This window comes from Idiotropiscis lumnitzeri, chromosome 13, assembly GCF_059441095.1.
Source record: "Idiotropiscis lumnitzeri isolate Australia: NSW breed Sydney's pygmy pipehorse chromosome 13, RoL_Ilum_1.0, whole genome shotgun sequence".
Lineage (NCBI taxonomy): Eukaryota > Metazoa > Chordata > Actinopteri > Syngnathiformes > Syngnathidae > Idiotropiscis > Idiotropiscis lumnitzeri.
Window position 1 is genome coordinate 2,865,862 of NC_142403.1, and position 17,248 is coordinate 2,883,109.

Here is a 17,248-nt window from a genome sequence, read left to right on the forward strand (position 1 = left end):
TTACTGTTTTGTTTTGTATTTTTACCAGGCAGGGGAAATAATGATTCGCAACTAAGTGTAGTTACATTGAATGCAACACTAGTCATTATCCTTACATTCAGAAAATTTTCATTCAATGCATGAAAATGAAATTAATAGCCAATTCAGTTGCCCAATTTTGACATGCCATCAATCAAACTTAGTTCAATAAAATTACAGTACACATTTATTTTCAATCATCATCTAAAACATTTACCTATTCTCAAAGATTTAGTTTAGGTTTTTATTGACACTAGCCTTGACTGTGCCCTGACTTATTTTTTCATCGGGACAAAATGAACAAAACGAAGCGGAACACCAGCAACAAAAGCAAGATTCATGTCAAACCAAAACTTGTCATCTAGTGTGTAAGTGACATTGACAGCAGTATCATGATCTGATGTTAATATATCAGAACTGGAGCACGAGACATGATTGCAATAGATTGCCACATTATTATTTTCATCCAACCCTCCCACAGTTTTATAATCCCTTGCTCACCAGCAATCACAGAGCGTCTTTCAAACGCACTGTGTTTCTGTCTATTTAAATTCATGTGGTGCACTCTTCTCTTTCTATTTTTGGTCTTCATCAATTACTGCTGTTTGCCTTTGAGCGATACCTGTGATTCATGTATTCCTTTTATTGCAGAGGGTAAGTGTTATTATTCCCCATGCCCATTAGAATGAGTGACCACATGAAGGGCTTTCTTTTTTTTTCAAAGATTTAAAACTATTGAAATTAATGATTCAAAAGACCCAACAGAGGACACTCTCGTTCAGGTATTTTCTTACTGCTGCTCAGACAGCGCAGACGCTTGCTGCTTTGCTGTCTCACCTTGCTTGCATTTTTATTCCTATTTTTTTTATTGAGAATATTTTTCTCTTTATTTCTAAATAAATCAGAAGAAAAAACTCTTGCATACTCTAATATATGTTGGACTGTATTTTTTGATAGATACAGACCATGGCCCTTTTTCAACATTTTTTGTTACCTCCTCACAGTGGCGGGCCGCGTATTTGCCACTGAGGCCTTCAGTGAAGTCCTACTTAGTCCCACTTGAATGAATCCCCCTCATAATACCATGATATGACAACATAGCTGGACAAATAATATACAGAAAGACACTTACGCACGACTAAGTGAGTGTTGGACCTTGCTTCTCTTGAAAGCTCCGTCTTGAAAATGGCCTCACAAGTGTATCAGCAATTAAATCCACACTTTTCTTTCCTTCGGCCATTGTGGTTTTAAAAAGCAAGAATATATTTTGGATTTTCAAACGGTCACCAGTTACAACTCTCTGGTGTGATGTTTCAGCATAGCGCTGCCCCCTCACAAGTGAGTATCCAATCACAAGATGCGTTCATCATCTTCAGCGGAAGGCCAGCAAGAAGATCAACTTGTGATCTGATTGGTTATCGCAACATTCTATCAACTGTAAACACCCCTTCACTCAAACAGAACTGACGCCCACACGATTGTGTCTGAAGGCCTCGGACGAATACCGAGTGCTACTGGTATTACGAAATCTGCCTGGCAACACGAGCTAGCTGAATTCTGATTGGATAAAAACTCTAAACTAAAGATTTGACTTTCTGATATAATATGACATCAATGTGAAGAATATGATCATGATTTCCTGATTATGTCTTGAAGGCCTTGACCGTCCACCACTCCCTCCTCTCGATAACGTGACCATGGCCTGCTAATTAGCACATGACAGTTAACACAAACTACAAATAAAAATGCACTGCCTCGAAGTATAATGGACAATTGGGGTATTAAAACACGTTACCGATGTCTCATAAGTGGATAGGAGCAAACTAGACAGACACTGTATTTTCACAACCATAAGGCACACTTAAAAGTCTTTAATTTTCTCTGAAGTGGACGGGGAACCTAATAATGCAGCATGCCTTGTGCGTTCCCCGAGTTCCAAAATCTGTAAATGGTGCTGTGACTTTCTTGAGCGCTCCGCTTGACTGACTTTAGAGCATTGCCTGCCAATGCACTGCTTCAATAGCAGAAAGGTGGACGTGACCGAGGATGTGAAAGGCACGCCCCCAAGAGGTACTTTTGCGCAGCAAATGAACTCGGACCTTGGCATCATTCCAGGATGCCTGACGAAGGAACTCCAACAGTTGGACATTGGTGTAAACAGGGCGTTCAAGGTCTTGAACCTTACATGCGATGAAAGATGGCGAACACAGTTTTACTAAGAGCCCCGGTGAGCTGTGCCACAATTTGTGAATGGATGCATTGGCTAACTGTTAGCCACCTTAGCCGCTAATGTGTCTGTCGACACTTATGAAGTTTTCATAAATCCCGGCATAATTCCTGAGGAGCCGAAAGGCAACGAGAAACTGATGAGAGGGAACCTGTCGTGTTAAATATTTAAAAAAAAGTAAAATCAAACTCCTTTTTCGTCCCATTGCCTTTTCAAAAACATACACTAGCATGCATGCTATTGTACGTTTTAGCGTTCATGCATGCTACCGTTTGTTTTAAGCTGGCTCATGTTTTACCATAACCGCGGCCAATAATACGGTGAGCCTTATGTATTTGAAATAGCACCCGTAACCGGGACAGCACCTTTTAATGCCGGGCGCCTTATGGTCGTGAAAATATGGTAGTTAGTTTTACAAAAATGGTTGTGGCCTGTGGATAAGGGACTAAATCATCCAGGAGCTCTGCCTGGAATTTGCTGGGAGCAAAACCCAAAGATATGAAATGGTGAACAGCCAGAACTGATTATCAACAGATTTGATTTTAATAGGAATCTGATTGGCCCAAGATGAATGTTTCAACATGGAGTGGACTGTGGCTGCATCAAAAAACAATTTCCTCAGAACACGGGCATCCAACTGAAAAAGAGATTTGTTCCACTTGCAATTCATCATCACAGTGCGGTGGAACCGGGCACCAGTGAAAGGTATGGAAGAAGAAACATTCAGGTTAAAGAGGCCAGCTAGAGGGCCATAAATGTTGATAATTGGTGACAGGGTTATACGTGATGTAAAACACTCTTACAGCAGGAACCATAAGTAGAAAGTAGTAGTAGTAGTAGAAAGTAGTAAATAACAATGACATGGTGTCCAATACCTCTGAGAAAGTCATGAAGATTGCTACTGAGCACCCAACTGTGAAATGTGTTATCATACACACAGGCAGTGGAAGGCGGTCAAGGCCAACTTCTCTGTTGATCTAACATCATCAAGAAATCATATTTTGATGATAATAATTTTAATAATTATATATATTATTTATATATATATATATATATATATATATATAGATATAAATATATATATATATATATATATATATACACATATATATATATATATATATATATATATATATATATATACACATATATATATATATATATATATATATATATATAATACAGAGAGAGAGAGAGAGAGAGAAAATTATTCACATTCATGTCATGCTGTATTTTTTAGGTGAGATTTTTTTGGTCCAATTTTTGTGTTGCTAGGCAGATTTCACAATACAGCAGCATGTTCTTTTTTGCGGAGCCTTCAGATTCTTAGCTGTGTGCGTCTGTGCTGTGTATGTCAACGGTTCTCACAGTTGTGATCGCCAATCAGATCATGAGTTGATGACAGAGAGGCCTTCTTGCTGGCCTTACATTGAAGGTGATGAACTAAAATATATTCTTGCTTTTTTAAACTGCAATGGCCGTAGGAGGGAAAATTGTTTTGATTGCATTTACTTCTCCTTGCTAAGAATTTTTCAAGACGGACCTTTCAAGAGAAGCTCTTTCATGGCACAACACTCAGTAGTGCATATGTGTCTCTCCCTTGATTATTTGTCCAGCCGTGGTGTCATAAATGATAGCGTTATGAGAGGAATTTTTTCAAGTCGGACTAAGTAGGACTTCACTGAAGGTCTAGGTGGGAAATGCACGGCCCGCCACTGCACGCAAGAGCTTTTGATTTCTTCAGTTATATCGTGCTCCTTCGAAAAGTGCAATCTCTGAACACTTAGGTGTTTTAGAATTGACTGCTGCCAACAGTATGACAAGGAGATAAATTAAACAGATTAGCGCTAACAAAATGGCTGAGAGATGTGGGTCTTTCTCGCTCAGTGGAATGTATTGACAATTTTCCATTTTTTAGGAATCTATTAAGCAAGATGGGAAATGTTTGAATACACTTGGGGTGAAATGACAGACTTCTAAGATTTCATACAGTCTTTTCATAAAGTTGCATCGCATTTTATGCAAAAGATCGAAGTATGTTTATAAGGCCCCCTGGAATGCCCAGAAAGGTGTAACGCCATCTACAGAAATTCCCAAACGCAACTTCTAATGTGAACGCAAAGCGTCCGTGAATGTGACACGCATGCGCGCAAAGCACAATGTTAAGTGACGTGGACAAAGAAGTAAATATTTTCCCGCGAGTAGGGGCTTATATTATATATATTGGCAGAGTAGCAAGGCGGGAGGAGAATTCATTGCATAGCGATGTCTACTAAAGATGATGTCACGTCATTGCCGCACATAATAAAAGAACTCTGTGTGGCTGAATTACTACTTTCCCCAAATATGTTCATTTTATGCATACTAAAGTGGGATTATCAATTCCAGAGAGCATCCTAAACCACCAAAAATAGATGCGATCAAGCCCCTTCTAAAAAAGTGGACGTTTGATGCCTCCATGTTAGCAAATTCTAGACACATCTCAAATCTCTCATTCTTAACCATCCTTATCGAGAACATGTTTTTATAATCAACGCAAAGACTTCTTGAACTCAAATTAAATTTTCGGTTAATATCAATCCGGTTTCCGACTTTGTCAAGGTATAGACGGCTCGTACTGAAATACAAAATTATATATGATTGAATACTGATTCAGGAAAGGTGTCCGTTCTCATCTTATTGTATATCTCAGTGCAGCGTTTGATCAGTAGAACACAATATACGATTGGACAGGTTCTAACTTGGGTAGGACTAAACTGAACAGTTCAGGTTATTTTGTGACCAGTGAAAATTTAAATCTGATTGAATGTTCATGACATGTGGGGTCCCTCAATGGTCAGTCCCTGTTCTTCAGCCTGCATGTGCGAGCTTTGTGTCAAATTCTTCAGAAAGCCAATGTTGGCTTTGCATATGATACACGGCTATATCTGTCAATGTCACCTAATGACAACAGTTCATTTAAAAGGTTGTGTCACTGGCTAACACAAATTAGTAAGCGGATGAACCTGAATGTCCTTCAACTATTCAACTATCCATCCAGTATCTGATCTGATTAAAAAAAAAACTAAGGGAATAGAAGACAAGAAAAGAGGATTGCTCTCGTAAACACGAACAGTCACTGTCTTGAAAGACCAAGTCCGAAACCATGGTTTGCTGACGCGTTCAGATCTGATTTGCAGTAGTCATATCAAATCAATCATTAAAACAGCCTTTTACCATCTGAAAATATTCTCCAGTTTGCTCCACGCAGACAAGGAGAAACGTGTCCATGCTTTTATTTCCAGTAGGCTTAATTATCGTAATGGTCTTCTGACTGGACTCCATCAAAAGAGCATCGGACAGCTGCAGCTCATTCAGAACGCTGCAGCTCGGGTTCTGACCCGAATAAAGAGATCAGAACATATGTATTACTTTCTCCCTAAAGGCTTTATTTACACTGGCTCCCAGTCCACCACTGAAGAATAAATTCTAAAATTATGCTACTGGTCAAATGCTGGTCACTGAATAGTTTTGGTACTGAGTACCACATTAAAGAAATTAATTGAATATAAACCCAGTCCGGTTCTTATGTCAGCAGACTCAGGTCAATTTGAGCTCAAAGGAAACATGGTGATTCGGCATTTAGCTGTTATGCTGTAGTTGCCAAAAGTCAAGTGTTTTTTTTTCCATAGCTAGGATTCAGGAATTTACAAGCATTTCTATGATATATTATTTACTAGCGGTAAGAATCCTATATTCAGAGCTGGAGTGCATTGTACAGTCACATGACATGTCTCATATTCATTTCATATCCATATCATATCATATCATATCATATCATATCATATCAGTCTCTTCCCCTCAATAGTCAATGACAGATGAGCTGAAACAGACAGAACAGGACACCGGGCAGATGTTTCGTAGGATTACACTTCTGTTCTCCACATTCCATTTCAGAATCTTCCCTTTCTAGCTTACTTGATGGCGCTTCTCGGCTCTAGCCTATAATATATGGTGGTGGCATATAACAGAGGCAAATGTGCAGTCATTTGGAAATGCTCCTGCATTTACCAACCAGAGAGAGTCTAGTTAAATTCATTTCACTGATCATTAATAGACTCAAAAGATTAAAATTGGTGAATCGAGAATGGATGGCGCGTTTGTCAAGACCTCCCGCAGCACTCGCTTTTAATCATTGTGATGTCCTCAGAGACTACCCAGGTCTTTGTCCCATCAGAGAGCATTCTTGGGTGCCCACGGCAACATGTGGACCACAGGATGCAGGCACTCCCTTGCTATCTCTTGAGATACTGTCACATATTGCACCACCTCTTAAGAAATTACTGGATTGATCTTGAGTCAGTATGCACGTGTCGCTGCTAGTTGAGTTACTCAAAACAGAAAGGATTTGGATTAACCATCACAGTGGCCGAAATTTGCACGACAGCAACACTACAAATCACAAATAGAATTTCTTACACAAGTTTTGCTTTGCTAAGTGTCCCTGCATTAACTGAATAGAACCTGTCATGTCATTTTCCACACCGCTTATCCTGTATAGGGTCGCGGGAGGGTGCTGGAGCCTATCCCAGCTGACCACGGGCAAAAGGCGCACTACACCCTGAACTGGTCGCCAGCCAGTCACAGGGCAGACATAGACATCGTCACTGAGTGGGAACTGAACCCACGCTGCCCACAGACAACTCAGGCGAGTGTACCACTACACCATCAGTGACTACTGAATAGAACCTGTGAAACCATTTAGGAAAAATTTATCACGTGAGTTTTGGCTCAAGTTTGCATGCTACAAAAAACAAGTCCAGTGACTCACTTTTTTGTCCGTAAAAACAAAGCTTTTGGAAAACTCCTTCTAGAAGACTTAAAACTAAAATGTATGTTTTGGGAAAGTGGTAATAATCCAGAGTGAACCATGAAAAACAACAGTAAACTTTCAATCCCAAGATTCAGACTGTGAATCCCAAAACCGTGCTATCTACTGGGACACGTTCTGCGATCTCATCCGCTATCATCCAAATATTTAAGCCCCTACAAAAAGAGTGAAGGAGTCGCTAGCTAATTCAGTACACTGAGGCGACCATGCTGGATTTTGCCAGTTTGTCCAATATTGTGGCCATGCCAACTAGATTGCACAAACTGGAATGCGCTGCAGCTTTTTGTTGGTATCACTGGATGATAGATAGCCGTGTGAAAGACCCACTAAATGCTTCCTGAGTGTGAACCACCTTGCTAGTTTCCTGCCGGGTTATTTCATGATTTCATGAGTCACCCATGTTCATAGTTTCTGAACAACTACACTACAATCTGATTTCAAACAAGCAAATAAAACATATTTTCTTTGGTCTTACCAGCAGCAGTTGGACTCAGATGTGACCCAATACTGTCCTTCTGCTTTGAAAAGACACTTTATACACCAGACACATGCTGGCAGCAAGGCCCGTGCTTGACTTCCTGCCATGTCAGGGAAAGGTTATCGTTTACTATTCCTGTCACTGTCACAATAGATGCATATATCCACAGCATTTGTTAAATAAAAGAAAGATCTAGTGTCGACAAGTGCACAGCTATGGAGACTTCTTTTATTATTTATTTTTGCGCGGGGTAATTGCAGCTGACATTGAGCAGAGACCGGTTTTGAGCAGTTTCAGGTTTGTGTGCTTCCAGTACAGTGACTGCTGCACCGGAAAAGATTGTCCTTGCCTCTTCCCACTTTAACTCCCGAACTAGTAAAGATCTTCCGTGATATATGTATATGTTTATGTGTATGGAAAAACCCAACGCTAACATAAACACCTTCATGTAAAATCGCCCTTGCCCAAAGACATTGCATCTTTTGCCTGAGGTCGATGCTCCAAGATAATACATTATCTTCGCCATCATCATCATCATCATCATCATCTACTTCCTTCATAAGATCACAATCCAACCTCAGTGTACAGCAGATGTAGTGATATATGTGTCCCCCTTAATTCTCTGGGTCTCCTTCCTCCTTTGCTCCATCACCATGACGATGGGAGACGGTTTCATGCATGCAGTCACTAGGCAACCAGCAGCAGCAGGACCGTGCTATCATATAAAAGGAAGAGCAGAGAGCCTGATCCAGCATTGTTCTGCACTCTGCATGCAACTTTGCTCTTGGAGGAGGATCTATTTATATGTTTAATATGTATTCAACAGAATTTTAGATGAAACTCACTTAAATTACACTGACAGAGTGCTACAGTGAAACGAATTTGGTTCCAGCAAGCAAAATGGGATAGCAATGATGCAGTCACACTCGGCTGCGTATTTACATAAAGATTTATCTAGATTTCCAGTCATTCAATAATCATCTTAGCACAAGCACTGGAAGCATGTTAGTATGATTACTGTAAGTCAGCCTAAAGCTCAATGCACCTCGACTTCGTTGCTGGAGTGACAGCAAGTCTTATTTCAAGGGACCAACCAAGGACAAAGCACTGTGTATAAAAAACAGTTCATTATTAAACAAATGCTCAAAGATGAAGCACATTGGCCTCTAAATTAAATGACCAATCGGGCAGGCTGGTGATAACTCATGGGTGTCTAAAAAGTGAGTGTTGAATGTCAAAAATGCTGTGGAAGGTATTCTTTTCTTTTTTTTTCAAGAATAAAATGATCTGTCAGATTAATCCGACAAGCTAGCTAATCATTTTACTCTGTGTGGGGAAAATAGATAAGATGTTGAGAGGAGACCACAGAAATAAATCATCCCAAAAATAGAATAATGGGCAGTTTTCAAAAATGCTCCTAAATGAGGCTGTTAGAAGCAAGTACTAGGCCCAGCTAGAAATATGTATTAATAGCCTTACTCTATGAGGCGGTGCAGACAGAGGACCTTTGAAATGTGTTGCAATGAAGATGGTAATGAAATATTCCCTTTGATTAGAAGAAGCCTTTTGTCCATGTTTCTTTAGTGGCCTGCAAGTCACAGAGATGTACAGCACTGGAACGAATCCAACAGAAGTGTAACCAATCTACAAACTGCAGCACCAAAGGAGACAAACCATTCTATGGACACTAGAGGGATGCTTTCAACTCGAACAAGTTCTATAAACTAAAAAAAAATCAATGGCAAATAAGAGTCATAACAAGTCATCGAGAAAATCATATTAGCTATTAACATATCACACCTCTGATTGACTGATTTACCATTTAACAGGTGTGCTTGAAAGAAACAAATCTTGCTGGTTACATGTTTTAAATTCGATTGCATCACACCCCCCACTAACACCAAACACGCACACACGCGCATCCTTCTACGTACGTGTGCGCGCGCGCACACACACAACGTTTCCTGCGGTCATGGTTGTTTCTTTGGATGCTTAGAAGGACATGTGAAGAGAACCTTTTGATGTGTCCAAGAGATGTGTACACAGATGGGTCGTAAACACGCATGTGCATGCATTGCAAATGCCCATGACGGGTGCTGGAAAAGAAAATATCTAATTTAGTATTTTATCAACATTGTTATTATTGGTATAGAAGTCCCTGTGTGCAGCATACATTATGCACCATGCAGTTGATGTAAGTTATCCATAATTCTTGCACGTTTCATATCCTACACATGCTCAATTTATAGGAAAAAATGGTGCAATATGATGCATACGAAATTCAACTAGTCCTTCGCGATGTCAACACATTTACACAATAAATGTATTTGTCTTACGTTGCAAAGTAGAATAGTTATCCATCCTCAGGTTGCAGGTGGCGGAAAAAGAAGGAAGAAACAACGGGGGAAGACAACCCTGTAGTGGTCCGTATAGACACGCGTTGTCGGATCAGTCAGACGAACCGAGCCGGGGTGACTCGAAGACAGGTACCTTGACCCAGTCTGCCAGCCGCATCCTTAACGCCCCCGTAACCAGAAAGCGAAGATGAGCTCATCAGTCCGGCTTGTCTCCAGCACCGCTAGGTGGTTTAAATCCAGTCGGTGACACCAGTCAGATGCCTCCGGTCAGTAAATTGAATACAGATAAATGATTACTCGGTGCCTGCCGCTCGTCCATGAAAGACAACTCAAGATGTACCAAAGAGGAAGCGATAGATCATGGAACCCAACCGAGGGAAAAAAACAAAAAACAAAAAAAAACAACTATGTCCTTCTGCGTGAGCCCGCTGCATACGGCGGGAGCGTCTCCTCCCATTTATCTCCCTGAGAGGAAGAGGAGGAGGGAGCGGGGAGATGGATGAAGATGAAACGAGGACGTGGAAGGTATGTTAGCGCGTGAGCGCGGGCAGCGTGTACGCGCCAGAGAGAGAGCGAGACTGGCAAGGGGTGGGAGTGGGGGTGGTGTAAAAAGAAAAAATATATATTTTTCTATTGGCAGTTCTCACTTTAACACGAATACACGAACACTACTCATTCGGTTTTTATATGCACAAAAACATCGCAAATGTCGACCTAATTTGCTCCAAAGCACAGCAAATCGGTCAGTGTCAAAAGTTCGGAGAACAATGTTAAAAACAGATTGTAGGTGTGACAATAACACCACTCGATAATAAAGAAAAAGAAAATCCTGGTGGTCTAGAATGTGACGCTGATACCTGGTGTCACCTGAATTTGACCCTGAATGGTGTCTATTTGAAACTGAAACTATGCCCATTAAATGATTGAAGTTGACTGGTTAGTCCAGAAAATCTTATTCAGCATCATTTTCCTCCTCGGTTGCAAGATGAAATCAAACTTCCCTAAGGTTAGCAAAAGTTGAAAAACAAAATTGCCTCATAACTCGGGCTTTCTAGTACACCTTGTTTAAAGGGACAGTGTGTTAAAAGGGTGTTTATTTTTCAATGTTCATTATTTTAAAAACGCACTACTGTTTAAAAATAATGTGCAAAAAAATCTGTCACATCAACGTGACCGAAGGATACAAACTTAGCATACACAGTTCTTCAACATCATGACTATAGCATGTGTAACAAACAAATACTAGAATTAATTTGTGAGGACATTTCGTCTACACCTCTGCTGAAGAAATTGGTGTTAGGCTTAGCAAGTGTGGTCTCTCTGCGACTCTGTTGTGCGCATGCGTCAAAATGCAAACCCTTGCAGCTGTGGTCTTTGCATTTTACATTCTTTAGGAAATGGACTTCGGATGTTATGGGAGTTGTTTTGCGTCCATACACTTCTGTCTGTTTTGCCGCCATGTAATGAAGGCACCCTAAAAACTGCACGATGACTCAACATCTGAACAGCAGTTGATTAATGAATGCATGTCCATGAGGAAACGTTTGGTGAACCAGCCACTCGTCAACGTGTCAAAATGAAGGCAACATTCGTGCGCAGAGAGATGCTACACTATGCATACCAGGTGTTGAGGTTTTGTCAAAGATTTCAAGTTTAGTGTTGCCTACTGGGTAAAAAACTATGGAAGTGAATTCCAGAATGAATTGTTTGTATGTATGGCTACTGAAAATAAAACATTTTTAACAAATTCATGAAATAAGGCATTTCTTATAACCACAAATCTTATTTCTATGGGTTTTGATGATTACCTGAATGCATTTAGAATTTGAGGGAATTGTTTACTGTCACTGATGTGTCCGACCAGATTTTATTAATGTCAATATGGGCAGTTTTCACATGAAAACGATGAAAGAACATGCATTGTTTCCCCACTGCTGTTATGTATGAGCTGTAAGAAATGGATTTAATAAAAAGTCAAATGTTTTGAGTTTAATTGTTTTATTGTGCCTGTTCTGCAGTGTTGGATTCCTTTGAGGCAATCTCCTTGTCATCTTTGGAGGATATGGTTTGCCATATTAAGCCATCCGACTCACCATAAGATGCCGTCCCTCCACGGTTCTTTAAGGAAGTTCTCCCAAGTATTGGTGACTCGGTTTTGGCCATTGTCAATAGCAGACTTTCTTGTGTAGTCCCCCAACATTTTAAACATGCTGTGGTGTAAACTCTGCTTTAGAAACCTGGCCTTGGTGTGCTGTCAAATTTTAGACACATTTCCAGATTGCCTTTGTTTCTAAAATTCTGGAAGAGGCAATCCACATGCAGTTAAAATCATTCTTGGATGCACACACCTCAGGCTTACTACAAAGCTTGTCCCCATTGGAGCCTATCCCACTGACTATTCCTATTCGACAATTAATTGAAGGGCATAAAAAGACACTCACATTCACAAGTGTGAGCAATTCAGTCTTCAGTTAACCTATCATACAGTTAATTATTTTTTTTAAATCAGCCAGAGCACCTGCAGAAAACCAACACAAGCATGGGAAGAACATGCAAACTCCACACAGGATGTCCCAAGCCATAACTGAAACCAGCAATATTTTAAGTCTTGACTGTAACGAATTACGCTTATGTGATGCCACAAGTAAGCCTTTTTGTTATTTCATGATAAAAGCACTAGGCATCGATAATTCAAATAAAAATGAAATCAATTTACCAAAAAAGTGTAGCCTCCCCCAAACTAATCCCATGAGCCCATATTCCTCACCAAAAAAGTCATGCTAAAATGATCATGAATTAATTGCTAAAAAGGTACTGTAGATCTCAATAATTTTGACTAAATGGCAAACTAGGAAAATCTGTTTTTGTGGTTCGCTTCAGAAATGGAAAAGAGGGGAACAACACACTCCAAAAAAAAAAATTGAACACGATTAACAGTATACATAGTGTATACAGCAAAGTTCTGACACATGCTCCACTGCAGTCCTGTGTCACATGATGTGTGCAGTTGCAGCAGACGAATCCTTCTCTTGACATTTATTCGGTATGATGTCAAAGCAGCAATAGTGTATATGCTTTCTGCTTGGTGAATGTCGCTATGTCGCTAATTCCCCCTTTGGATGAAGGGACGCTTTGAGCCATGACAACACTGATGACAGCACCCGAATTATTTTCTTAACTCCGCAGAGCTCTTCCACAAACACACACGTTTCACTTTTATTTAATCCCAGAGTTGGGCACTTGACCCTTTTTGCTGGTCAGTCCCCTGCCCCGCTCTCTGGCCGCTATCTCTGTACCTATCCGGCCTCAAACCTCTGACCTTATTCATAACATTTGACGGCCCGACCCCGTTCCGGACCGTTCCGCCCAGCTCTACTTAATCTTTACCAAGGCATTATCTTTTACTTTCTGTTAACTCTTATTATTGGCCATTTTTAACTGACAAAGTACAGTGGAATCCTCAAGTTTGAACGAAAGATTTACTGAGCTGGTCACTAAATCGGTAAACTAATGCAAAGCTCAAGAGTGGCCTATTCCATCTGCTGCAACAAAAAATAAATTGTAAACAGAGAATTGGCAGTCTGCTTCTTGGCGAATGTCGAGGTACTTTTGAGCAAGGCATTAAATTTGGCTATGGTAAAAATATAACCTGATTGACTATGAGTTGCATAATGTCTTTCGTATTATTCTTGATTGTTAACTCCTGCTTACTAAAAATAGAAAGATTACTAACCGTTTGACTACTGTATGTGGGATTCTATTCCTCTTTTAATGTTGATGGAGACTTATTGCTGATTTACTTAGTTGACATTTTGTTGAGCAACCAGAACAGAGTTTCACGTTGCAAATAATCTGATTTCCAGTTGCACGGTCGTCAACATCAGTGGTACGCTCACATATGCATGGCAACAACTACCATAAGACTCTGAGCCGTCACCCTACACAGTAAACGTGAGGTTGGGTTGGATGAACACCCATTGACCAATAATAGCAAAGCCTTTTATCTCTTCGGAACTTTACATAAGTCATGTTCAGTTGGAGATCTGTATTGCTGAGGTAGACTTCGTTATGGCTTTCTAACAATGTAGCTGTACTATACCTTCACTCGAGATCTGGCAATGTACCGTTTGAAATCAATATGGAAAGGCTTTACTGAACTCCCAGGTTTTGGTTAAAGAATGACTGCTGCTTTTCAGAAATCACTTCTGCTCAGCTCTAAATAGTGCCATAGTTTGCAACTCAAACATCTTATTTATTTGTTCTGATCAACTAATAATGTAACCAGAAATCTGCTCAAGCTTTTTGATTTACAATACCATGTCACTCCTACCCGCACTGCAGACTCTTAGAAGACCTCCTCAATTACACATTTTGAATGAGGAAGTCTGAGTTCGGGGACTCTGAGTTGGGCTGTCCTATCTCTGGGGCTGAGGCCGTTAAAACGATCCTTGTTGGCAGGACCTCAGTGGTGGCTGAGAGCCACCCAGCGTTCATCAAAGCTGTAGATATCATCTTGGTTGATTATGCCTCTGGATTGGGCAACGAGATGACCTGGATGAGGTGGCTGGGAGAGGGAAGTCTGGGCTAATGCCAACGAGGTACGGCTCCAGGATTTTTTCATTCCCACGGCTAAAGAAAATAATAACAAAAATATATATATTTAAAATATAAATATATTTTAGAATATCAAAAAAAATATCAGAGGACTTTTACTGGGGCTACACAGATATCTGATGGGGCTATAGCCCTCCCTAGCCCCAGTGCCGCATCATCCCTGATATTGACATTGAACTGTTGCCAGTACCTCAGTGCAACCACAAACAACGTCAACCTTTTACATACTCAGAAATAGTTACATTTAATTTTACATACTCAGAAATAGTTACGTTTAAACAACACTTGTTTTTCTTCTTTTCTGTATATATATATATATATATCAGGTACTGTTGCATTCGATCAAATATTAAGTTTTTACTTGTTTTGTTTTTCCCTGACACACCAATAGCTAATTAAGAGTTTTTAGAGAATAACAACAAAACCCCAAACAACAAATAATAAATAGCACATAAAGTTTTACAATAAAGTGCTTCACTATACAAAGTAGATCAAACAGTTAGACAAAATGAAACGTGTTGATTAGAAAACACATTTGCAGTGTTAATGTTTTGTTAATAAATGCTAATAAAAGCAAATTAACTCTAACAAAGCTCTCCCTACAGCAGTGTGACTGTTTATTTGCATGAGGCTGACAGCAGCATGTGTCATCATCCACATTACCAATATGCAAGTTTTCATGTTATTCATGAAGCTGTGATTATCTGGCGACCATTCCAGGATCGACCCTGTCTCGTGCCCAAAGTCATCTGGAATAGCCTCCAGTTCCAGCTCGAATAATGACAACAAGCACAATTAACAAAAAAAAATGAATGGATGGATCAACTGGAAAGTTTAACAACTTAAAACTAATCTAAAGTTTACAATATAATATTCCAAATGTCAGCTTTGCAGACTTGAAAATGTGTTGTTTTTTTCTACAGTCTAGCACAGTGGTCTTTAATCTTGTTTCTCAAGGTCAGCTGTCCCGCCTGTTCATCTCTACTTGCTGTAACACACCTGATTCAAATGATCAGGATTGATATCCAGCTTCTGGTGACCTTGCTGATCGTCTCATCATTTGAATCAGATGGATTGTAGCAGGGAGAGATGGAAAACAGGCAGGACAGCGGACCTCGAGGAACACTACTAAAGACACCTGGTCTTGAATAGTCTAAGGGTGATTTTGTTAAATCACCTCTTTGGCACAAATAATTAGATAGGTGATATTAGAAAGACCGTTATGTAGATGTGACTTTAAATCTTGGCTCAGCCTCTTCCTATCGATCTGTGCTCTTAGCTTAGCATTGCTGTAGTCACGCAGGGCATTTAGTATCTATCTATTTACAGTGGTGGGCGTCTCCAACATCGCTAAATTACAATGCATTGCCGCTATTTTTAAACCATCAGTAAAAAACTGTATAAGTGTAACAGTACATACAATTTTATTCATTCAGAAAGCTTTTGGACCACAGAATATATCGAGGCTGCACACTGCTATTGCCTTAGCCGGCATTTTGTGAATGAGAGTTGCTAGGTAACTGGAGAACGGTGTACATCACAGAGAGTTGTCAGTTGTGTTTCTATCTATCTATCTATCTATCTATCTATCTATCTATCTATCTATCTATCTATCTATCTATCTATCTATCTATCTATCTAATTTATCAGTCTGGAAACGATTACAATGTTATCCATAAAGCTTTAAGAATACAGCTAACCATGAGGACAAACATTAAACATGAAAGGAGAAAATATAAAATATATATTCTCCAAAAATGAGCCAAAGAACACAGCATCAACTCATCCAGGGGGTCACAAAGAAACCCAGGACAACATTGAAAGAATTCCAGGCCTCCCTCAGTTAAGGTCAGTATTCATGACTCAAAAATAAGAAAGATATTGGTGGAAAATTACCATGGCAGAGTTCTATGGTTAAAACCACTGCCGACCAAAAAGAACATAAAGCCTGGTGTGTTACTTGTTACATCTGGCCTGCATGTACCAGCATTTCCACTAAAGAACATCAAGTCTAAATTGGTGATAGTAGTGTGATTGTTTGGAGTTGCTTTGTTACTTCAGCACCAGGATGATTTTATCTGAATGATGGAAGCGTGAATTCTTCTCTTTACCAAAATCCTGATGGAGAATGCTCCGCCATCAGTTCGTGACCTCAAGCTGAAGCGTACTTAACTGAGATGCGGAAGACTCATATAATGTACTGTATGTATGAACTGCATGTATTGTATGTAATGAATCCATTCGGGGTGGATCCGCGCTCACACTCACACTCATACCTAGGGACAATTTAGAGTGTACAATCAACCTGCCATGCATGGGTTTTTTTTGGAATGTTGGAGGAAACCAGAATACTCAGAGGAAACCCACGCAGGCACGGGGAGAACATGCAAACTCCACGCAGTAAGCCGGAATCAACTCCGGTTTCCTCCCACATTCCAAAAACATTCATGGCAGGCCGATTGAACACTCTAAATTGCCCCGAGGTATGAGTGTGAGCGCAGATGGTTGTTCGTCTCTGTGTGCCCTGCAATTGGCTGGCAACCCGTTCAGGGTGTCCCCCGCCTACTGCCCGAAGATAGCTGGGATAGGCTCCAGCACCCCCAGCGACCCTAGTGAGACGAAGCGGTACAGAAGATGGATGGATGGATAAAACTTGAGAAGTGACAACAGATGAAGGTCAAATC

At 40.2% G+C, this 17,248-nt stretch overlaps 1 protein-coding gene across 13 annotated transcripts in view; it reads right to left on the minus strand.

Moving 5' to 3' along the window:
* lrrc7 (leucine rich repeat containing 7) overlaps window positions 1–17,248 on the minus strand; it is a 106,484-nt gene that overhangs the window by 70,154 nt on the left and 19,082 nt on the right. For 12 of the 13 annotated variants that reach the window (XM_088312701.1, XM_088312711.1, XM_088312700.1 and 9 more), the window contains exon 1: window positions 9,930–10,469. The exons of the other annotated variant lie outside the window; for it this stretch is intronic. In XM_088312701.1, coding sequence (XP_088168827.1) covers window positions 9,930–9,954 — 25 coding nt within the window. In that variant the 5' untranslated portion in view covers window positions 9,955–10,469. Of the gene's footprint in view, window positions 1–9,929; window positions 10,470–17,248 lie in introns of those variants that run through there. 13 annotated transcript variants of the gene reach the window in all.